At 44.5% G+C, this 25,274-nt stretch overlaps 1 protein-coding gene and 1 pseudogene across 2 annotated transcripts in view; one reads left to right on the top strand and one right to left on the bottom strand.

The window, feature by feature from the left end:
- The first annotated feature begins 907 nt into the window (after window positions 1-907).
- LOC144697906 (uncharacterized) overlaps window positions 908-25,274 on the top strand; it is a 29,487-nt pseudogene continuing 5,120 nt past the window's right edge. Inside the window, exons 1-4 of the transcript XR_013580434.1 lie at window positions 908-942; window positions 1,986-2,493; window positions 2,661-3,058; window positions 5,196-5,201. The product of XR_013580434.1 is annotated as an uncharacterized LOC144697906 (transcript). The remainder of the gene's footprint in view (window positions 943-1,985; window positions 2,494-2,660; window positions 3,059-5,195; window positions 5,202-25,274) is intronic.
- LOC144697229 (uncharacterized) lies at window positions 19,308-23,791 on the bottom strand. The gene is made up of 2 exons (XM_078569144.1): window positions 23,616-23,791; window positions 19,308-22,775 (listed from the first exon to the last, which is right to left on the bottom strand). Exon 2 carries the CDS (start codon window positions 22,104-22,106, stop codon window positions 21,489-21,491), a length of 618 nt encoding a protein of 205 aa, XP_078425270.1. The 5' UTR covers window positions 22,107-22,775; window positions 23,616-23,791; the 3' UTR covers window positions 19,308-21,488.

Here is a 25,274-nt window from a genome sequence, read left to right as displayed (position 1 = left end):
AGTAACTCTGTCATGTCTTCACGTGAATTTTGGTTTGATTTTCCTATCTATAAATCCTCCCTCTCCAATGCACATTAAAAGGCATTTACAAAAGATAACACAACAAGTACACAATAGAAATGTGAAATTGATCTTCTAGTTGACATAAAAAGATCCTTTCCCCTCCTAAACTATAAATCTTTGTCCTCTACATACCCCATTCTCCCTATTGATTGCAACCCCAAAACATCCTACTATTCTCCTCCTGCTTTGTGACCAATTCTCCTCCTCTGAAGGTGCTGAATCTCGGGTTCAGTTTCACAGTCATCTATTGAGCTCCCCAATATGTCACCCAGGTGTCTAAATCTTTAAACATTAAGTTAAAAAATAGTTTTGATCAAGCGGCGTCGATCAAACCCAGCGACTCTCAGAAGAAGGGTCATACGGACTCGAAAAGTTAATTCTGCTTCTCTCTCCACAGATACTGTCAGGTCTGGTGAATTTTCCAGCAATTTCTGTTTTTGTTCCAGTGACTACTACCTACATGTAGTTTGTGCTAGTGTGGGGTCAGTGCGACCGCCCTCCCACACTTTTCATTCCAGTCCCAGGATTGTGGAGACAGGCCTCCGGCTGAGTAATGGCAGCCGCAGTTCCCACAAGGCCCTGCGCTGAAGAAAACGCTCTATTCACCGCACGGACGGGCGGCCCGGGACGGCGCATGTGCAACGGGGAGAGGGGTTGCGCGTGTGCGAAGAAAGGCGTTTCCCATCGGCCAACAACTGAGGGCGTCACGGGGTCAAATTGTCTCCCCTCTGCCAGGTGGGGGGGTCATGCGGGGGACTGACCAATGGGAAGAGTCGAAGGACCGGAAGCTTTCTGGTCCTCCAACCAATCAGAGCGCGGATTTTGTGTCACTAGCGATTGATCGTCACACACACAAAGTTCCTCCTGTGTCCAACATCTGTGAATAAAACACTTTATTTTCTCCCCCTTTCCATTTCTTTTCTAATCCTGGGTTTAAATTGTTGACTTGCAGGAACTGAATGGAAAGGAAGTGAATCCAGATAGGGTCTCGCTCTCTATTAAAGACATTGACATCCTTTGCTCCCTCAGCTTGACACATTCATTTGTCTGGCTAAAAGGATGGCCTCTTACCTAATGTGCACAGTTAAAGAGGTAGCTTCCCCTGGAGATGGTTGACATTTATTGGGACAGTAAATGAATATAAGACAGAGATATGTCTAGTGTTGTTATATGGTATATATTGGAAATATTATTTATGGTTCTGTAATAAGTGCATTAATCAGGATTTCTAGTCTTGTAGTATCGTACTGTAGCTATCTTAAATATTTCCAGGCACAGAAGGAATCCATTTGGCAACTCGACTCCATGCCGATTCTTTCTAGAGGAATCCCCTCTATATCCCTGTAAACCTGCAAGTTTATTTCCTTAAAGTTCCCATCCAATTTCAGTTTAAAATCATTGATCATCTCTGCTTCCATCGCCCTCATAGGCAGAGAGTTCCAGGCCATGAGCACTCACAGCCTAAATAAAGTTTTTCCTCACATCCCCTGTGTATCATGTAATACAGTACTTTATATTACATGAATTTTGTCCAATAAATATGTTATATAGAATTGGTAAGCATGGATTTGTTGATTAGTATGAATTAGCACATTCAGGAGAATTGGGAGGATGTATATTAGCTACAGCAGAGTGAGAATGGAGGGAGTGTGTGGGGCATGGAGATTTACAGCTTTTGGAGAACAAGAGAGGAAAGAATGTTCCAAAGAAACTAGAATTTTCTGAATTTCTATCCTATACTAACAGTGATGACTTTTGTAAACTCCTTTTACAGGGTGTTAGAAGGGGCAGATTTGCAGACAGAAATCTCAAACCAAACGTCATGTCAAAATCTGTTCGTCACCTGATCCATTGGGACATGAATATCAGTGGCCTTTGAATCTAGAAGGATAATTGTTTCACTGTTCTGTGTGCTTCAATAGGTATTAAACATAAGTGTGACTGGAACAGCACCAAGACACACACACCCGAGTGAGGATTTTCCAGTGCACTGACTGTGGAAAGAGCCTTGACCAGTTATACAGCCAGAAAAAAATTGCATCATTCACAGTGAGGAGAGACCATACATATCTGGAGAGACACAAGGGCATCCGCACCATGCAAAAACCATGGAAATGTGGGGACTGTGGAAAGGGATTCCGTACCCCATCTGCATTGGAAACTCATCAACTCATTCACACCGGGGAGAAGCAATTCATCTGCTCCATGTGTGGGAAGGGATTCACACGTTCATCCATCCTGTTCACACATCAGCGACTTCATACTGGGGAGTGGCCGTTCACCTGCTCTGAGTGTGGGAAGGGATTCACTCATTTGACCCACCTGCAGACACACCAGCGAGTTCACACTGGGGAAAGACCGTTCATTTGCTCTGTGTGTGGGAAAGGATTCACTCAATCGTCCTGCATGCGGACACACCAGCGAGTTCATATGGGGAGAGACCGTTCATCTGTTCTGTGTGTGGGAAGGGATTCAGTGAATCATCAACCCTGCAGAATCATCGTGTAGTTCACATTGGGGAGAGGTCATTCACCTGCTCTCTGTGCGGGAAGAAATTCACTCGTTTATCCAATATACTGCGACACCAGATGGCTCACACTGAAGAGAGGCCATTCATCTGCTCCTTGTGTGGGAAGGGATTCACTCGGTCGACCAGCCTGCTGATGCACCGACGCGTTCACACTGGAGAGAGGCCATTCAGCTGCAATGAATGTGGGAAGGGATTCACACATTCATCCAGCCTGTGGAAACACCAGCGAGTTCACACCGGGGAGAGGCCATTCGCCTGCTCTGAGTGTGGGAAGAGATTCAATGATTCATATAACCTGCTGAGACACCAGCGAGTTCACACCATGGAGAGGCCATTCACCTTCTCTGATTGTGGGAAGGGATTCAGTAAATCATGCAACCTGCTGAGACACCAGCGAGTTTACACCATGGAGAGGCCGTTCACCTGCTCTGAGTGTGGGAAGGGATTCACTGAGTCATCCAAACTGCTGAGGCACCATGGCAGTTATCCCAATTGGAGACTTTTTAGGTACTTTGTCTGTGGGTGTTAATTGTATCAATGGAGGTTAACTATATACAGATGGAGGGCATTGATTGGATGGTTACATGAGTGCGAATAAAGAGACACTTACTGACATTGAGTGGACTGGAGCTTGGAGGTATATACCTGTAATGTTTCACTCTGTGAATAAATCTATACCAAGTAAAGATTGGCTCCAGTTTCTTCCTTCACCACAAGACTGTCAGGACTATAACATGGTAACTGAGAATGATTGTCTAATGGTGAAGTTTGGAAACTAAACGAAAATGAAATTTCAGACAATAGCTTACAATCACAGCAGCTTTTGTGAGAAATGGCTGAAAGAAAGTGGAAATTCTCAGGGTCTGATTACACGCTGATGTTCTTGGAGTCTGAGCCATATGACCAGTGAAAGAATGAAGTGGTTATATGGACAACGGTCACGTCCCTACCAAGGAGGAAACATGGTCTGGCCTTGGCATTGTCACTTCCTAACAAAAGTAAAATCAGAAGCAAAGTATTTTGTGAGCTGGATTCCTGTCAGTTGGATACTGATGAAGGTTTGGATCTTCTATTCTGGTTCATTGATGAGATTTACAAGAAAGATGATCTATTGGATTCCTATAAAGCATAGTTGAACTTTGAGACGTTCCGAATGAGGGTGAACACATCTTTAGCAGACCTGGATATCACAACAAAGGACAGGATTGGAACAGCAGTAATAGGTGAATGAACCCCAGGAATCACCGGGGAACAATTAACACGTGTTTCAGGTCTGACTCAAAATATCATTTTGTGATGAACTGCCCAAAGTGGAAAATCAGGGTCTTCGAAGTGACACATGACACAGAAAATTCTGAGGCTGAAGATGATGATAATGATCACTCTGAAGGAATTGTACTAGTCACAAGGAGCTTTGATCCAGTGATTAATGTGTTAGTCACAGACTCATTCGGCTGTGCTGTGTTAGATTGTGTCTGCGCCTCAACAGCATGTGGATCAGATTGGTGAAGATGTTACCCAGATTTACCTCATGGTGAAGATAGACACAAGGTTAAGGAGTATGAAAGTTCTCCTTGTTTCAGTTTGGTGATGTCATAGATTGAAATCGCTAAAAAGAGTGTTGATTCCATACAAAATAGCTGGAGTCAGCCACTTCATCAGGACTGGTGTAGTCTCTGGTGAGATATCCTTACTGTTGAGTAAATCATCCATGAAGTCACAAATTAAACTGGACACAGTGCAGGATAAGACAATTGTTTTTGGAAAGTCAGTGGATCTGCAGTTTACTAAATCAGGACATTATTGTACCCCTTTAACAATACCTGATGTTTCTACTCAGTGTTTGAGAAAGATTAATGGAATCAAGTGATAAGAATCAGAGAGAAAAAAAACAAATTGTCTCAAAGCTACACAGACAATTTGCTCATCTTTCTTGTCAAAGATTAAAACTCCTGCTAAAAGATGTAGGTTGATGAAGAATATACGAGGCTCATCGAGGAGATTAATGCAAAGTGTGAAATGTGTGAAAAGTATCGGAGAACGCCGTCACACCCTACTGTAAACCTTCCCTTGGCATGTGACTTTAACAAGGTAGTTGCCATGGATCTAAAGGTATGCGACATTTTCATTGTACTCTTTATGGACATGGTAACCTAATGTAGACTTTCTCCAATAATACATAGCTAGAAGAAAAGGGTGATTATCGAACAAGTCATGGAGAAATGGATAGGGCTGTACCTGGGGCACCAGCTATGTTTCTGACTGATCATGGAGGGGAATTTGTTAATGACGAGTTTAGAGATGTTTGTGAAAACGTGAATATTATGGTCATGAACATCACAGCTGAAAGTCCTTTCAGCAATGGACTTTGTGAAAGGAATCACATGGTGATCAATACAATGCTGCAGAAAATCTTAACTGATCAGCCAAACTGCAAGTTGACAACTGCATTGGCATGGATGATTCATGTAAAGAATTCACTTCAGATGGTTGGAGGGTATGGTCCCTATCAATTGGTCCATGGAAGAAATACTAAATTACGCTCAGTGCTGGGTGATAGCCTTCCTGCTTTAGAAGGGACTACAATTAGTTCCATTTTTAGTCATCAATTATTGGATTGTTTCACAAAAAGAAGTTCTCGAACTAAGAAACTATTGAGGGTTCTAGTTGAGGGGTGTCTTATAATGTAATGCTTTATACAAAATAAAGAAAATCATATTTTTTCTTCCATTTGTTTTTAAAATATTGCTTGTATGTATGGTTACAATCCCGGTCAGGACCATTAGTGATTAAAGAGAAATTCGAACACCCCGTGATAAACTGGAAGAATTACACCACAAGATTCCACGTTTTCAACAAAAAACAAACTTTACTGTGTATATTAAATGAAAGAAAATTAAAAACCAGCATCACGAATTTAACACTGTAGTTTATAAAGACTTAAGCTATAAACCCAATTCTACTTTTTAACTCCCCCCACCCCCCAACCCCCACAAGAGTTCTCTAATACATAACGATATCTGGGACCATCCCAAAGTTATGTCAAAGCTTTCCAGAATTCACTTTAATACTCTTCAGTATTCCAGCTGTTCTCCAAGCTCCAAGATTTTATGGTAGTCCTTCCATTAGCTTTCGGCTAAACAATCCTCCAACTTTCCTTTAAGACCCCAAAACTGTGGACTCCTCAGTCCAAGCGTGGGCTTCACTACCTCCTTGCTGAGGGAATTAAACATCAGTAACACCCCTAGTTCCTAATGGCCCTCTAGGCTCCTAGTCCCACAGCTGGTTCACGGCTCCTGGTCCCACAGCTGACTATTTCCAAGCGAACTGCAGACTGCCTGCTTTCTGTGAGAAACACGCAGAATTCCGACCAAGGCTCCACCCTGAATCACTTATTTCCATGGTAACAGAGACCAGTTGGGATATCCAATTGATATTTAAATTAATTAACTTTTAGCTTTAAAACCAAACCTCTTTCCCTGAGGTCTGCATGAAGAATTCACCTCTCTAACAAAGACAGGACAATAATTTTCAGACCCAATGTCTCCAGGTCTCCAGCTAAAAGAGCACACCTGCTTCTTACTCTTCAAGCTTTAGCTTCTTAAATCAACATGGGACACACCTTGTGATTGCAAATTCCCTCAGTGTGTCTTTGTCAGAGTCTTTGTCAGATTCTCAACCCAGGTTCTCCATTGATCTTACAATAAAAAAAATTCCTAAACTAATTTCTATTACTGAAACATTAAAATTATGAAACTAAATCTTCACAACATCTTTCCCAGGAAGAAATGAAAATGTCCCACCCTCGTAATATCCCATTTAGAATATCACAACTTACAACCTACTGTCTATCTTAACAACAGCCATGATCTTATCGAATGGTGGGGCAGGCTCAAGGGGCCAAATGGCCGACTCCTGTTCCTGAGTCCTATGTTTAACTATCTTATAATGTGCAATACACATAATAATCCCTCCATTGTCCACTTCAAATTGATAACAGCAAATACCAGTACTACAAACTTAACACGATAGTTTATAAAGACTTAAGCTATCAACCCAGTTCTACTTTTTAACTCCCTCCAGCCAAGAGTTTCCTTATACTTAACAATATCTTAAAGGTTCATTCACTTCTGTTCCCGGGACCATCCCAAAGGTATGACAAAGCTCTCCAGAATTCAGTTTAATACTCCTCAATATTCCAGCTGTTCTCCAAGCTCCGAGATTTTATGGTGGTCCTTCCATTAGCTTTTGGATAAGCAACCCTCCAACTTTTCTTTAAGACCTAAAAACTGTGGACTCCTCAGTCCAAGCGTGGGCTTCACTGCCTTCTTGCTGAGGGATTTAAACCCCTCGTTCCTAATGGCCCTCTAGGCTTCCAGTCCCACAGCTGGTTCACAGCTCCTGGTCCTACAGCTGACTGCTTCCAAGCGAACTGCAGACTGCCTGCTTTCTGTGAGAAACAGAGTGAGAAACATTTAATCTTGATAACAGCACACTGCTAAATTCCATGTCCAGGAATCACATTCCACTGAAGATGTGAAATATTACACCTTGCAGTGTTTTCTGAAAGTTTTCTTCTTACAATAATTATAGTCCAAAGTTCTTTCTGCAAGAGGAGAGCCCTCATTGCTGTTCGTATGTGTATTTTCAATTTCAGTTTGAAAAACAGTCCGCTCAGCATTCACCTTGTGAACTTTTATTTTCTTCCATGTTTGTAGTTTCTCCATTGTTTAAGTGCAAAAGGAAAATCCCAGTCAATTCCACATTTAAATTGTCCTTTTCATGCTCAGTTGGAGGTGGAACTTCATTTTTAAGTTCATTTCCCAGACTCAAACATTTTGGATTCTCTTTTTGAGACAACAGGAAGTCTTCTTTGTTGTTCAAATGCGTTTTATGTTAAATTAAAAAGGTTTGATATTCCTGTTTGCAGCATATGGAATTTTACGCTTCAGAAACAGAGGTATTGAGAACAAAAGCAGGGAAATTATGCCGAGTTTGTAAAACTCTGGTGAGGCCACAAGAGAATACTGACTCCAGTTCTGGTCACCACATTTAGGAAGGATGTGAGGGTCCTTGAGAGATTTACCAGAATGGTCCCAGGGATGAAGAATTTTAGCTACAAGGTTAGGTTGGATAAGCTGGGGTTGTGCTCCTTAGAACAAAAGATGCTGAGGGGAGATTTGATGGTGTACAAGATTATGACAGGTTTAGATAAGGTGGACAAAGAAAACCTGTTCCCATCAGTTGATGGTACGAGGATGAGGGGAACAGCTTGATGTTTTTTCATCAAGAAATGCAGGGGGTTGTGAGGAAGAACTGTTTTATGCGATGAGTGGTAATGATATGGAATTGGCTGCCTATGAGGGGGTAGAAGCAGTGACGATGAACGATTTAACAAGGGAAATGGATGGGCACCTGAGGGAACTAAACATGAAAGGATACAGGGATAGAACAGGGTGATGGGAGTGACTGGTTTGCCCTACAACAATAATACCAGGACTGAGAGCATTTAACCCTCAGGAAAGGCTGGGTGCTTTTCTCTAGAAAAGAGAAGACAGGAGGAAGACCTGATGGGAGTCTTTATGATTATGAAGGGGTTCAATAATCCAAAAGGGATTTCACAAGAAACCTCTTTACTCAGCGAGTGGTGAGAATGTGGAACTCGCTACCAGAGCGAGTGGTTGAGGCGAATAACATGAATACATTTAAGGGGAAGCTAGATATATATTGAAGGAGAAAGGGATAGAAGGATATGCTGATGGGGGAGATGAAGAGGGGTGGGTGGAGGATCATGTGAAACATAAATACTGACATAGACCAGTTGAGCCAACTGGCCTGGCCCTGTGCCATAGACTCAAAGGAACAGAGACAAATGTATTTATTTGAGATCTCCCTGTAGTGGTAGGAAAAACAACATTTCAATCCAGGATAAAATAAATGTACGTCATTAGCTTTTGCGGATCTTTTCAGAATCCAACCCCTGTCATCACTTGTGAACTCGCTGGTGTTTCCGCAGGTAGGTTGATCGACTGAATTTCTTCCCACACTCAGATCAGGTGAACGGCCATTCCTCAGTGTGAAGATGTTGGTGTCTCAGCAGGCTGGATGAATCAATGTAAGCTTTCCCATACTCAGAGCAGGTGGGTGGCCACTCCCTGGTGTGAACTCGCTGGTGTATCTTCATGTTGGAGGAGTGAGAGAACCCTTTTCCACAATCAGAGCAGGTGAATGGCTTCTCCCCAGTGTGAACTCACTGGTGTGCCTGTAAGTGAGATAACTGACTAAATCCCTTCCCACACTCAGAACAGGTGAATGGCCTCTCCCGGTGTGAATTCGCTGATGTATCAGCAGGTCAGATGAAGTAGTCAATGCCTTCCTACACTCAGAGCAGGTGAACTGCCTCTCCTTGGTGTGAACTCGCTGGTGTCTGAGTAGGTGGGATGAGTGAATCCCTTCCCACAGTCACAGCAGGTGAACGGTCTCTCTCCAGTGTGACTTTGTCGATGAATTTCCAGCTGAGATGGAGATCTGAATCCATTCCCACAATCCCCACATTTCCACAGTTTCTCCATGGTTCAGGTCTCCTAACCTGTCTGCAGGTTCGTTGATCAGCTGAGGCGTCCACACACAGCACATGTACAGTCTCTCCCAGCTGTAAGTAGTAATGTTCTTACAGGCTGTGTAGCTAGTTAAAGCTCTTTCCACAGTCAGTTCACTGGAACATTCTCACTCGGGTTTGTGTCTTGGTGCATTCTCAGTTACACTGATGTTTAAAATCTTCTGAAGCAGACAAACATTTCTCCTTCAAGGTTCAGAGGCCAATGATATTCAGGTCCCAATAATTGAGTGACTCTGTTCCATTTAGTTTGATTCTCATGTCTGTAAATGCTCCCCTTCTAATATCCTGTAAAAATTTACAAAGGTCATCACAGGATAGAAACTAGAAATGCCTGTTCTTAATTTCTTTGGAACATTATTTCCTTTCTTGTTCTCCAAATAGCTATGTAAATAGCTATCCCACACACACTCCCTCCTTTACCTGGAATATTTAGTAGTTTTGGTCTCTTACCTAAGGAAGAATGTACTTGTGCAGGGGGAGTGCAGCGAAGGTTCACCAGACTAATGCCTGCGGGACGGGATTTTCCTGTGAGGAGGGATTAAGGAAACTGGGCCTCTATTCCCCAAAGTTTCAAAGAGTGATCTCATGTAACAACACTAGACATATCTTTGTTGTTACGACTCCCGTGGAGACCAATAACATTAAAATAAACAAATTGCCAGACAAACCCAACGGAGTAAACTGAAGGACAAGGTTTCGCTTTTGAAGAAAATGCTGAACAATCAAACTAAAATCAGGATCAATGAAGCATGAATTGAGAGACAAATATTACTCGAATAGACAGGATAAATTTGACTTTAAACAGTTTATACAATAAAAACAGGTTCCACAAAATCACCAGCATTTCCCCCCTCAGCATATTTGGCACTAATTCCAGTTACAGAGTCCCACAACTTTCCGGTTTTCCAGGGGGAGGGAAAGAAAGTGTTTTACTCCCAGATGTTGAGGAAGTTTTAGTGTCTGTGTGAAGTTAATCACAAATGTTGTGTTGTTTAAAATCAAACTACATTGGAAGACAATTTGTAAACTTCCCCTCCCTCAGCTGGCAGCCCAGCGCGCAGACGCAGAAAACGCTGCTGACCCGAGCTGTTTGGAGCAGGCGCAGTGCAGCTGCCGCCAGCGGTCGCTCTCGTCCCCTTTCTGGACCAACCGCTGTAGACAGTGGGGGGAGGGGAAATTCGCCGAGCGGCTTCTCGCTCTGGCCGGAGACGTCAACCCGGTTACAAAAAGCAAAACTCGCTGGAAAAACTCAGCAGGTCTGACAACTTCTGAGGAAGAGTCATCTGGACTCGAAACGTTTGCTCTTCCTCTCCGCAGAGGCTGTCAGACCTGCTGAGTTTTTCCAGCTATTTTTGTTTTTGTTTCAGATTTCCAGCATCCGCAGTATTTTGCTTTTATCTTGGACGTCAACTGGTTGCCTGGAAACCTTGGCTCGAGGAGGGGGAACAATGGGTGGGGGCGGGGCTCCCGTGTACACGTGCCTGGCCTGCAGACTGGAGCCCGAAGGCATCCCCGCGGAGCAGAGTGATTCCTATTGGCTGCCTCAATGCACTCAATGGGCGTCACAATGATTCAGAGGGGCGTTCCCAGCTTACAGTGTCCCACTGGGAGCAATATCATTGGTGAGCAAAATACCTCCCACCCCCAACGTAGGCTCAGGCTACTCTCCTTCATTGCGGTCTGACCCAGGTTAACCAATGGGAAGAGCTGAAGGACCGTCTTCGCCGTCTTCGTCTCCGTGCTCACTTCTTTGGGCAGGAGTCCTCTCCCCGTTCAACGGATCCTTTTACCCACCTCCAATATTCTCCCTCCACTTGGACCCCTCCCTCTGGATTCTTACCTTCTCTTGATCTTTTCATTGAGAACTGTCGGCGTGACATTAGCCGTCTCAATTTCTCTGCTCCTCTCACCCATTCTAATCTGTCTCTCTCTGAACTCACTGCACTCCGTTCTCTCAGGTCCAACCCCAACATTGTCATCAAACCCGCTGACAAGGGTGGTACTGTTGTTGTCTGGCACATTGACCTCTACCTTGCGGAGGCTGAGCGTCAACTCGCAGACGTTTCCTCCTACCTCTCCCTGGACCATGACCCCACCACAGAACATCAAGCCATTGTTTCCAGGACTGTCACTGACCTCATCTCCTCTGGAGATCTTCCTCCCACAGCTTCCAACTTGATAGTCGCCCAACCTCGGACGGCTCGCTTCTACCTCCTACCCAAAATCCACAAACAGAACTGTCCTGGCAGACCGATCGTGTCAGCCTGTTCCTGCCCCACGGAACTCATTTCTCGTTATCTTGACTCCCTTCTCTCTCCCCTTGTCCAGTCCCTTCCCACCTACATCCGTGATTCCTCTGACACCTTACGTCACATCAACAATTTCCAGTTCCCTGGCCCCAACCGCTTCCTCTTCACCATGGATGTCCAATCCCTCTACACCTCCATCCCCCACCAGGATGGTCTGAGGGCCCTTAGCTTCTTCCTTGAACAGAGGCCCCAACAATCCCCATCCACCACTACTCTCCTCCGTCTGGCTGAACTTGTTCTCACACTGAACAATTTCTCCTTTAACTCCTCTCACTTCCTCCAAATAAAAGGTGTGGCTATGGGTACTCGCATGGGCCCCAGCTATGCCTGTCTCTTTATGGGGTATGTGGAACATTCCTTGTTCCAGTCCTACTCCGGCCCCCTCCCACAACTCTTTCTCCGGTACATCGATGATTACTTCGGTGCTGCTTCATGCTCTCGTCGGGACCTGGAAAAATTCATTAATTTTGCTTCCAATCTCCACCCCTCCATCATCTTCACATGGTCCATCTCTGACACTTCTCTTCCCTTCCTTGACCTCTCTGTCTCAATTTCTGATGATAGACTGTCCACCAATTTCCATTACAAGCCTACCGACTCCCACAGCTACCTTGACTACAGCTCCTCAAACCCCGCTTCCTGTAAAGACTCCATCCCATTCTCTCAGTTCCTTCGCCTCCGTCGCATCTGTTCTGATGACGCTACCTTCAAAAACAGCTCCTCTGACATGTCCTCCTTCTTCCTTAACCGAGGCTTTCCATCCACGGTCGTTGACAGGGCCCTCAACCGTGTCCGGCCCATATCCCGCGCATCCTCCCTCACGCCTTCTCCTCCTTCCCAGAAACATGATAGGGTCCCCCTTGTCCTCACTTATCACCCCACCAGCCTCCGCATTCAAAGGATCATCCTCCGCCATTTCCGCCAACTCCAGCATGATGCCACCACCAAACACATCTCCCCTTCACCCCCCTTGACGGCATTCCGTAGGGATCGTTCCCTCCGGGACACCCTGGTCCACTCCTCCATCACCCCCTACTCCTCAACCCCCACTTATGGCACCTCCCCATGCCCACGCAGAAGATGCAACACCTGCCCCTTCACTTCCTCTCTCCTCACCGTCCAAGGGCCCAAACACTCCTTTCAAGTGAAGCAGCATTTCACTTGCATTTCCCCTAACTTAGTCTACTGCATTCGTTGCTCCCAATGCGGTCTCCTCTACATTGGAGAGACCAAACGCAAACTGGGCAACCATTTTGCGGAACACCTGCGGTCTGTCCGCAAGAAAGACCCAAACCTCCCTGTCGCTTGCCATTTTAACACTCCACCCTGTTCTCTTGCCAACATGTCTGTCCTTGGCTTGCTGCATTGTTCCAGTGAAGCCCAACGCAAACTGGAGGAACAGCACCTCATCTTCCGACTAGGCACTTTACAGCCCTCTAGGCTGAATATTGAATTCAACAACTTTAGATCTTAAACTCCCCCTCCCCCCATCCCCACCCCGTTTCTTTTCCCCCCCCCACCCGCTTTTTTTTCAATAATTTGTATAGATTCTTCTTTCCCCACCTATTTCCATTATTTTTAAATCTAAAACTAAAACCTTTAGTCTTTCCACCCCACCCCCACTAGAGCTGTACTTTGAATATCCTGTATTCCATTCTTAATTAGCACTTTTCTCAGACAAAGACCACCACCTTCAACACCTCTTTGACCCTTTTGTTTCTGACATCTTTTGATTATCTGCTCACACCACACCCTCAATGTGTCTCTTCCCCCACCCACCTTAAACCAATTTATATTTCTCCCTTGTTGAAACTATGCTGCAGTTCTGCCGAAGGGCCATGGAGGCTCGAAACGTTGTCTGATTTCTTCTCCGCCGATGCTGCCAGACTTGCTGAGTTTTTCCAGGTAATTCTGTTTTTGTTTTGTGAAGGATCGGAAGGTGGATGGTCTTCCAGCCAATCAGAGCGCGGGCATTGTCCCAATGGCTACACGGATCTTCCCCCATTGTCTGAATGCGGATGTTGGACAATGAACTTGTAAATTTGCTCGTTACTGCCCAGCAAAGCTACTGCTCCTCTCTGTCTCTGAACTAGCTTCACACAAACGAAAACTTTGTCCCCAGTCCCGTGTCCAATATTTGTGAACAAAACACTTTATTTTCTCCCCCTTTCCATTTCTTTTATTCTGGGGGTAAATTGTTGACTGAAGGGAAAGGAAGTGAATCCAGGGAGGGTGCAGACTCTGGAAAGGTTGGCCCAGGTCTCTCTCTCTCTCTCTCTTAAAGACATTGACACCCTTTGCTCGACACGTTTATTTCAAACAAGAACAGAAAATGCTGAAAAAACTCAGCACGTCTGACAGCATCTATGGAGAGAGAAACGGAGTCGATGTTTCGAGTCCGTATGACTCCACAGTATTTTGCTTTTATGGCACATTTATTTGCCTGAATAAAAGGATGGCCTCTTTCCCAGCGTTTCCAATTAAAGAGGTGGATTCCCCAGGCTGTGTCTGACATTTAAGGCGGCAGTAAATGCATATGGGGCAGAGATATGTCGAGCCTTTTTATATGATAAATGTTTGGTATATTATTTATTGACCTACATTAAATTTCATTTTTAATTATTTCTAGTCTTGTAATATTGTATGCTATTTCCAGTCTTAGAGTCATTACAGCACAGAAGGAGTGCATTTGGCAACTCGAGTCCATGCCGACTTTCTGGATAACTATTCAGTCAGTCCCATTCTCCTCCTACAAGTTTATTTCCTTCAAGTGCCCTTCCAATTTCATTTTCAAATCATTGATCATCTCCAGTTCCACCACCCAGATAGGCAGAGAGTTCCAGGTCATGCACACTCGCTGCTAAATAAAGCTCCTTCTTGCATCCTCTCTGTATCTCTGATCAAGTAATGTGGTGTGCATTACACACATTTTTAATTCAGTAAAAAAAACCATACATATTACATAGCTAGCAGCCTGCATGATGATTTCCAGGTCTCTGTGCCCTGGACAGGAAGCAGTGTGCATGGACCTGCTGATCAGCATGAATCATCACCTTCAGGAGAATTGGGAGGATGTATATTCGGTAAAGCAGAGTGAGGATGGAGGTAGAGTATGTAGGACAGAGATTTACAGCTTTTGGGAATAAGAGAGAAAGAATGTTTGAAAAAATGAATAGAAACTGGAGTTGTCTGTTCTGAATTCCTATCCTGCATTGACAGTGATGACTTTTGTAAACTCCTTTTACAGGGCACTGGGGGGGATGTGTATAAGGGAAACTCAAAGCAAATTCCGTGTCAAGATCTGACACAGTAACTATTCTTGAGGACCTAAATATCATCAACCCTTTGTATGTGCAAGGAGAAAGTTTGTCTGTTCTGCCTGTGGAAAAACATTTTAAGCATCAATAGGACTGGAAAAGCACTGAGGCACATGCACACACCTGAATGAGAGTGTTCCAGCACACTGACTGTAAAAATGGCTTTAACCAGTTATACAGTCTGAAAAAACATTGCATCATTCACAGCGGGGAGAGATTGTACTCATGTTCTGTGTGAAGACGAGGCTCCTACTGAACGGTTAACCTGGAGAGGCACAAGGACAGCCGCACCATGGAGAAACCATGCAAATGTGGAGACTGTGGGAAGGGATTCTGTACCCCATCTGCACTGGAAACTCATCAACGCATTCACACTGGGGAGAGGCCATTCACCTACTCTGAGTGTGGGAAGGGATTCCCTCAGTCATCCAACCTGCTGACGCAGCAGCGAGTTCACAGCAGGGATTGGCCTTTCATCTGATCTGAGTGTGGGAAAGGATTCACTCAGTTATCTCACCTGCAGACCCACCAGTGAGTTGACACTGGGAGGAGGCCATTCACCTGCTCTCAGTATGGGACAGGCTTCATTCAGTCATGCAACCTGGTGATGCATCAGTGAGTTCACACTAGGGAGAGGCCATCCGCCTGCAAATGTGGGATTCAGAGAAGGGATTCAGAGATTCATCCACCCTGCTGAGAGACCAGCGAGTTCATACTGGTGAGAGGCCATTCAACTGCTGTGTGTGTGGGAAGGGTTTCAGTCAGTTAACCAGTCTGCTGAGACACCAACAAGTTCACACCAGGGAGAGGTTGTTCACCTGCTCTGAGTGTGGGAAAACATTCACTCAGCTATCCAGTCTACTGAGACACCAGCGAGTTCACAAGTGATGAGTGGGGTTGAGTTCTGCTGCTCTTGTTGCTGTTAATTACATCCAGGACTGAGCCATGTTCATTCCGACAGTTGATGAAGTGGGAGGGTTGGAGGATTTCTTTCTGCTGGACTGGCCAGTCTCACGACTTTGTTTCCTGCAGGCTGATGTCCTTTGAGCCTGGGAGTGCAGGTTTCCACTGAAATGATCCACAAAAGCTGATGAAGTACATTTATTTCATCCTGGGTAATAAATCGTGTTTCAAGAACATTTGTCTCTGTTCCATTGAATCCACAGCACTGGGCCAGGCTGTCGGCTCAATTGGTCTATGTCAGTATTTATGCTCCACATGAGCCTCCAACCACCCCTCTTCATCTCCCCCATTAGCATATACTTCTACTCCTTTCTCCCTCATGTATCTGGTTTCCCCTTAAATGTATTCATGCTGTTCACCTCAACCACTTGCTGTGGTCGTGAGTTCCACATTCTCAACACTCACTGGGTAAAGAGGTTTCACATGAAACCCTGATTGGATCATTGAACCCCTTCATAATCTTAAAGACATCCATCAGGTCACCCTTCAGTCTTCTCTTTTCTAGAGAAAAGCAGCCCCAGCCTTTCCAGAGGGTTAAATGCTCTCAATTCTGGTCTGATCCTTGTGAACATTCTTGGCACCTTCTGTGGTGCCTGTCTCCTTTTTCTAAATGAAGATCACAAATGTTGACAGTCCTCCCTGTGTAGTCTAACCATGGTTCTAAACAAGTTGAACATAACCTCCCTGCTTTTCAGTTCTGTCCCTCTCGAATAGGAACTCTCTATGTGGGCACCACACTGGAGGAAAGCTGTGAATTTTTTCGAGAGGGTGAGAGATGTACTAGAATGGTACCAGAGATGAAAGGGCTTGGAGGAAGATTCAGTCATGGTTTTCAAAAGAGAATTGGATCATTATCTGAAGAATAAACATTGATAGGGTTATAGGAAAAAGGTAGCAGAATGGCACTATGTTAGCCACTCTTGCAGAGAGCTCACATGAACAGGGTGGGCTGAATGGCCTCCTTCAGTGTTGTAACAATTCCATGATTCGAGAACACCAGTTAGCTAATTCTATTCAACAGACAAACAGATGGTGGGTAGCACTCTCACCTCTGAGTCACAAGATGGGGAGTTCAAATCCCCAGCCCAGACACTCAAGCCTCCCTAACCCAGGGCCGACACTCCCAGTGCCAGCACTGAGTGAGAGCTGTGCTATTGGAGGGACCATCTGCCGAGTGAGACATTAATCCAAGGGCCCCATCTGCCCTCTCAGGTGGATCTAAAAGATTGAATGGCCACAATTGGAAGGAGAGCAGGAGGGGGAGGAATTCACCCCCCTCCCCCCCACCCCGTGCCCTGGGGCCCAATATTTATCCCTCAATCAACATCAGTAAAAACAGAACACTGGCCATTGCCGACTGTGGGAGCTTGCTGTGCACAAATTGGCTGCCATGTTTCCTACAGTGACATTTCTTGATTGGCACTGAAACACTTTGAGGCTCCCTGAGGAGGTGAAAGGCCCTATATAAATGCAAGTTTCTTTTTTAAATCGACACGCTCCTATCCTTACAGGCAGATCATCCAGCAGACTAGGAGCCAGCAGGGGTGACTGGGAGGGTGTGGGGTAGGAACTCTTAGTATGGACCAAGGCTGCTTCCCTTCACAGGCCACTGAATACATTGTGGGAACTGGCCATTTAAAGAGGGTGCCTTGGCTTGGTCATCTGAGAATCCAGCCCTTTCCCCCCGTGTAATGCAGGCTGAGAATAGACATCAGGACTGGTCAATGGACTGAAACAACCTCTGTCACTGAAGATGGGCAAAGGCAATATTCTCTCTGCTGTTATTCTGTTTGTCTCTAAACAATTTATCTCACAAACTAATGGACAAATTTTACTGGAACTTGGTATACTGACAGCGTATGGACCATGGAGGAACTGATTCATTTTTGGCAAAGACCGGATCCTGGAATTTTTCCAAGGATCTGTTCACCTTGGGAGAATTGACTTTCTCTTCTCAATTGTTGTGGTTTGTTTTATTTCGAATGGTGATTGTTTTAAAATGTTGTGGATTGTCTCCACTGCTGGGGTGGAATTTGTCACAGTTGTCAAAATATCAACAGAGTTTTCAGAGCAGCTTGTTGAATGTGGATTCGCCTGATGCCTCTTCAGTGAGATGGTGCCCTTAAGAAAAACATTTATTTAATTTTTTCAGTTTTGTAGTAACAGAGCATGTTTTCATCCCTAACAAAAACAAAAATACCTGGAAAAACTCAGCAGGTCTGACAGCATCTGCGGAGAGGAATACAGTTAACGTTTCGAGTCCGTATTACTCTTAAACAGAGCTAAGGAAAAATAGAAAAGAGGTGAAATATAAACTGGTTTAAGGGGCGGGGGGTGGGACAGGTAGAGCTGGATAGAGGACCAGTGATAGGTGGAGATACCAAAAGATGTCACAGACAAAAGAACAAAGAGGTGTTGACGGTCGTGATATTAGCAAAGAAATGTGCTAATGGTGACATTAAGGGTAAAAAGCAGAACGAGCAAGGTACAGATAGCCCTAGTGGGGGTGGGGTGGGGGGAAAGGGATCGAAATAGGCTAAAAGGTAGAGATAAAACAATGGATAGAAATATATTTAAAAATAATGGAAATAGGTGGGAAAAGAAATATGTATATAAATTATTGGAAAAAGGGGGATTGGAAAGGGGGTGGGGATGGAGGAGAGAGTTCATGATCTAAAGCTGTTGAATTCAATATTAAGTCCGGGAGGCTGTAAAGTGCCTTGTCGGATGATGAGGTGCTGTTCCTCCAGTTTGCGTTGACCTTCACTGCAACATTGCAGGAGGCCAAGGATGGACATGTGGGCATAAGAGCAGGGTGGAGTGTTGAAATGGCAAGCAACAGGGAGGTCTGGGTCATGCTTGTGGACAGACCGGTGTTCCGCAAAGCAGTCACCCAGTCTGTATTTGGTCTCTCCAATGTAGAGGAAACCGCATTGGATTGGTTTGTCTGTCTGTAACAATATGTCTCAAAAACTAATGAATGGATTTGAATAAAACATGGTACACAATAAGGTTATGGCCTAAGGAACATTAGGTTCGGTGAACATGTGGAACAGATCCAGATCCTGGATTTTTTTATATTCATACACAAGGCCCGGTCTTCTGTAGGCAAATGGAATTTGTCCAGGCATTGCACCTTTTCAATTAAAGGAAAGTTTGTGGGGACAATTGTTCCCTGATGCAGTCCCCATGGCAACCAGAGTTAACTTGCCATTTTTGAATTTGAATAAAAGCTTTGGGTAAGTGTTCCCTGATGCATTCTCCATGGCAATGCCTCAACCAATCGGAGTCCACTTGCCAACCAATCAACACCCTGTTTCTCAGACAGTATAAAATGTAGTTTCCTTTGAAATTTGGTATTCTTGCATCTATCTTGATGAGTGCAAGACAGAAAGCTTCAACAGCATGTCTTTTTTTCAGTAATATTCAAATTTATAAAGAAGTTTTATCAACATTGGGAGAAATGATGTTTTTTTTTCCTCTCAACAATATATTGTAAACAATGATAACAAATTGCCTGAAAATTCAAAAACATTTGCACTGGCAAATTTGTTAATTTTATTGTGAAGTGTTCCCGATCCGGAACATTTCCAGATATGAAGATCATTTATATACATGTCGCAAAATATTCTGTTTATGAAATCACAAGACCGGCTGTTTCTGCTTACCCCACAATGATAAAGGATTGTGCAATCATCAGCTAATCTCACATTCCCAATGAAATACGTAGCCTGGTGTCAGCTGATAATGTATTGAGAAAAATGCTGATGTAATCTCATGACATAATTACAGTAAAATGTGATGACATCAGCAGATTAAGCAATCCCATTGGAATGGTGTGATGTCAGCTTTATCTTAGACAAAAGTGGTGTGTTCGGAAATGTACAGAACTGGACCAGTTTTCTTCAGTAGAGAAAGTCTGCTGCCCTGTGAAGCTCCCTGGGATGTTTAAAGGTGCACTATAAATATAGGTTGGTTTTGTTGTGATGCTTGAATTGTTTTCAGGGGATGCCGTTATTGTTAAGTAGTCAAATGCTTCCTTGGTGTGTCCAGGGGAAGCTATGGGGAGGCTGTTGAATATAATCGGCCATGTCTGGCTTCAATGTTTAAACATACAGGCATTGTTATATCAGTTACTCAGAGCTAAAGAGAAACCCATCTCTTTAAATACATATACAGGGAAGAGGCTGAAATGAAATCTATCCCTTTTAACCTGCGCAAAAGCAGGATTCTCAGATTAACAGGCCACAGAAGGAGTACATTCAGCCCATCATGCCCCTGCCACCTCTTTGAAAGGCCTCTCTGATTCATCTTACGGCTCTGCTCTTTTCCGACAGCCCTGCAAGTTCTTCCCTTTCAAGTATTTACCCTTTGGAAGGATACTATTGAATCTGTTTTGAGGTGAATCAGAACAACTCACTGTGTGAAAAAGGATAATCTCATCGCCCCCTCTGGCTCCTTGGCCAATTACCTTAGAGTTTCTCACTTTCTGCTAAAGAACCTGCCAATTCCTCTCACCCACTTTCCCTAAAGTGCATAAATCTAATCAGGAAAAGTCCAGCAAAATCAAATACTTCTACTGATAAAAGTTTATTAATGAGACAGAACATAGTTAAAAACAAGACAGAAAATTACTTAATGATCAAAGACAACTAGAATAAAAGGATGTGCACCATGTTCTGGACCTAAACGGTTTCTCTTTAATTCATCTGTCCACTGACTTCTTTGTGGAACACCTCTGCTCAATTCACAAGCAGGACCCTGACCTTCCAGTTGCTCGCCATTATAATTCACCACCTTGCTCTCATGCTCACATTTCTGTCCTTGGCCTGCTGTAATGTTCCCAAAAAGCCCAACGCAATCGGGGCGAATAGCACCTCATCTTCCGAGTAGGCACTTTACAGCCTTCCGGACTCAACACTGAGTTCAACAACTTCAAACTGTCAACTCTGCGCTCCATTCTGATTTTTTTTTTGCCAAGTGCCAGTCTGCATCTTGTTTTCATGTTTTTGCTTTCAGACAAAGTTGTCTTTTATTCTGCCATTAATACTTACTCTGGACCAATGCTTTGTTTCTTTGCTACAACCATTACCATTCCCCTTGCCTTTTGTTCCATGACATTTTTTCATTTAATTTCACCCGCCCTCTAACCAATCCCTGACTTTCCCGTTTGTTCAACTTGGTCCTCTCACCATTCTCAGCAGCATCAAACCCATCACATTTCTCCCTCTCTTTAGTTCTGAGCAAGAGTCACATTGGACTTGAAACATTAACAAAATATCTCTCCAAAGATGCTGCCAAACCTGCTGAGTTCTTCCAGCACACTATTTATTTTAGATCTACCTGTAATGGTAAGGAAACATAATTTACTATCCAGAATAAAACAAATCTACTTTATCAGCTTTTGTGGATCATTTCAGTGGAAATGTGAACTCCCAGGCTCAAAGAGCATCAACACACTTGAAGCAAAGTTTTGAGATCAGCCAGAAAGAAACCCTCCAACCCTCCCACTTCACCAACTGTCAGACTAATCAGAAATAAATGTAATAAATGCTGGCCTGGCCAGCAATGTCCAAATCCCATGAATGAATATTTTTTTTTTAAATGAACATGGTTGTCGTGGATGTGATTAACAACAGCAATAACAGCAGAATCCAACCCATATAATCACTTCTAAGCTTGGTGTCTCAGCAGGTGAGATGACTGAGTGAATTCCTGCCCACATTCAGAGTAGGTGAACGGCCTCTCCTGGTGTGAAGTCGCTGGTGTCTCAGCAGGTGGGATGACTGAGTGAATCCCTTCCCACACTCAGAGCAAGTGAATGGTCTCTCCCCGGTGTGAACTCGCTTGTGTGTCTGCAGGTGGGATGAATGAATGAATTGCTTCCCACATTCAGAGCAGATGAATGGCCTCTCCCCAGTGTGCACACGCTTGTGTTTCTGGAGGTCAGATGAATGAATGAATTGCTTCTCACATTCAGAGCAGGTGAATGGCCTCTCCCCAGTGTGAACTCGCTGGTGTCTCAGCAGGAGACATGACTGAGTGAACCCCTTCCCACACTCAGAGCAAATAAACGGCCTCTCCCCAGTGTGAACTCGCTTGTGTTTCTGGAGGTCGGTTGAATGACTGAATCCTTTCCCACATTCAGAGCAGGGAAACGGCCTCTCCCCAGTGTGAACTCGCTTGTGTTTCTGGAGGTCGGATGAATGACTGAATCCTTTCCCACATTCAGAGCAGGTGAACGGCTTCTCCCCGGTGTGAACTCGCTGGTGTGTCTGTAGGTGGGATGACTGAGTGAATCCCATCCCACATTCAGAGCAGGTGAATGGCCTCTCCCCAGTGTGAATACGCTTGTTTCTGGAGGTCGGATGAATTACTGAATCGCTTCCCACATTCAAAGCAGGTGAATGGCTTCTCCCTGGTGTGAACTCGCTTATGTGTCTGTAGGTGGAATGAATGACTGAATCCTTTCCCACATTCAGAGCAGGTGAACGGCCTCTCCCCAGTGTGACTATGTCGATGAATTTCCAGCTGCGATGGGTATTTGAATCCCTTCCCGCAGTCCCCACATATCCATGGTTTCTCCATGGTGCGGGTTTCCTTGTGTGTAACCCCTGGTTCAATGATCATTTGAAGACTCGTCCATACACAGAACACAGGTATAGTCTATCCGTGCTGTTAATGGCACAATGTTTTTTCAGGCTGTGAACTGGCTAAAGCGTTTTTCACAGTCAGTCCACTGCAACACTCTCAGTCAGGTGTGTGTGTGTGTGTGTGTGTGTATGTGTCTCTCGGTACTTTTCTGATCGCGCTGACATTTAAAATCCCTTGAAGCAGGCAGAAAAGAAAAACATTTCTCCTTCCAGATTCAAAGGCCAGTGACATTCAGGTCCTATAAATCAAATGACTCTGTCAGATCTTGATGTAACATTTGGTTTGAGATATCTGTCTGCAACTCCTCCCCTGTTAATATCCTGTAAAAGGAGTTTACAAAAGTCATCATTGTCAGTACAGGATAGAAATTCAGAACAGGCAATTCTAGTTTCTATTGAACATTCTTTCCTCTGTCATTCCCCAATAGCTGTAAATCTCCGTCCCACAGTCTCCATTCTCACTCTGCTGTATCTAATATACCCCCAGTAGTACTGGACTAAAAATGTGTGTAATGTACAGTACACTATTAGATGATTAGAGATACATGGGGCTGTGAGGGGGAACTTTATTCTGACAGCCAGTGGTAATGACCTGGAGCTTGCTGCCTACGATGGCACCTGAATGAAATAAAGTTGCAGGGGAATGGCGATATATAGGTGGAATGGGATCGACTGGATTGCTCTCGATAGAGTCTGCATGGGCTCCAATTGCCAAATGGACTCCTTCTTTGTCATAACTCTATGACTGGAAATATATAATGTAGCTACAGTGCTGTATTACAAGGCCAGAAATAATAAATTAACAATTACAGAACCATAAATAATATATTTAATATGTACCATATAACAACACTAGACATATATCTGTCCAATATTAATTTACTGCCGCTTTAAATGTCAGCCATCTCCTGGGGAAGCCACCCCTTTAATTGTAATTAACATTAGGAAAGAGGCCATCCTTTTAGCCAGACAAATAAATATGTCAGGCTGAGGGAGGAAAGGATATCAATGTCTTTGAGAGAAAGAGAAAAACCTGGGCCGACCTTTCCAGAGTCTGCGCCCTCCCTGGATTCACTTCTCCCTTCAATTCCTGCAATTCGATAATTTAAACCATATTAGAAAATAAATGGAAAGGGGAAAAAAAGAAAGTGTTTCACTCACAGATATTGGATTCAAGAGGAGTTTTCATCTGTGTGAAGCTCAATCTTCATTGATACAAAACCCGCGCTCTTATTGCCGGGAAGACCAGCGCTCTCCCGGTCCTCCAGAGCTTCCCATTGGTCAATCTCCAGCAGGAAGACAATGAGAGGAATACGACCCCACGTGGAGGCGGGAGGGACTTTTTTTGCCTCCCGAACCAGTGATATTGCTCCCAATGGGGAACTGTGTGCTCGGAACGTAGCTCATTGTAACGTCCACGATTCCGCGGAGCAGAATGATTCCTATTGGCCTGAATCGAGGTGACGTCGCACCCATTGTTCTCCCTCCCCCGACATGTTCTCCAGCCATGATTTCTGGGAACCGGCAGCGAGAAGCCGCTTGGCTCCCCCACTCTACAGCGGATGGATGGTCCAGAAAGAGATCGGCTGCTGGCGCCTGCTCCGGACAGCTCAATCAGCAGCGCTTTCTGCGCCTGTGTGCTGGGCACCCAGCTGACGGGGAGGGGACTTTGCAAAATGTCTTCCCCTTATTTTCTTCCAAGTTTGAGTTAAACAGCAGAGCATTTGTTTTTAGTTTCACACACAATCGAAAACGTCCTCCTCTGTCTAACCCTCTGTGAGTAAAACATTTTCATTCCCTCTTGGGGAAATACAGAGAGTTGTGGGACCCTGTAACTGGAATTAGTGCCAAATATGCTGAGGGGGGAAATGCTGGTGATTTTGTGGAACCTGTTTTTATTGTATGAGATATTTAAATTGAGAAACAATTATCTGTTCTGTCTCCTTCAAACAGTTTAAACATCAGTGTGACTGAAAAAACACCGCGACACACACACCACAGAGAGAATGTTCCGGTGAACTGATTATGGAAAGAGTTTTAACCAGTTGTACAGCCTGAAAAAAAAAGGATTCACAGCGGGGAGAGATCATGCACACGTTCTTTGTGAGGATGACGCTTCAACTGATCGGAGAACCTGGGGAGACACAAGGACACTCGCACTATGGAGAAACTGTGGAAATGTGCGGAATGTGGAAAGGGATTCAATTGTCCATCGAAGCTGGAAACTCATCGATGCAGTCACACCAAGGAGAGGCCATTTGCCTGTTCTGAGTGTGGAAAGGGGTTTAGTGATTCATCTGCGCAGCTGATACACCAGCGAGTTCACACTGGGGGAAACCATTCACCTGTTCCAAGTGTGGAAAGGGATTCACATGGTCATCCACCCTGCGGAATCACCAGCGAATTCACACCAGAGAGAAGCCTGGTCTGAGTGTGGGAAGGAATTCAGTGATTCATCCAACCTCATATTCTCATAGACATTTTCAACACAGAAATGGGCCATTCAGCCCATCGCGTCCACGCCAGTCAACAAAGATCCCATTTTCCAGCACTTGGCCCATACCCCTGGAGGCTATGGCAGTGCAAGTGAATATCTAAATGCTTCTTAAATGTTACAAGAGTTTCTGACTCAACCACCCTTTCAGGCAATGAGTTCCAGACTCCCACCACCCTCTGGGTGAAAACATTTCTCCTCAACTCCCCTGTTTGCCTTCCGTTTCTTACCTTAAATCTAGGCCCCCTGGTTATTGACCTCTCTAGTAATGGAAAAAGTGCCTTCCTAGCCACCCTGTCTATGCCCCTCATAATCTTATACACCTG

The sequence above is a fragment of the Cetorhinus maximus genome, chromosome 23, assembly GCF_964194155.1.
Source record: "Cetorhinus maximus chromosome 23, sCetMax3.hap1.1, whole genome shotgun sequence".
NCBI lineage: Eukaryota > Metazoa > Chordata > Chondrichthyes > Lamniformes > Cetorhinidae > Cetorhinus > Cetorhinus maximus.
Note: the sequence above shows the minus strand (reverse complement) of the source record. Positions and strands in the feature narration are given on the sequence as shown.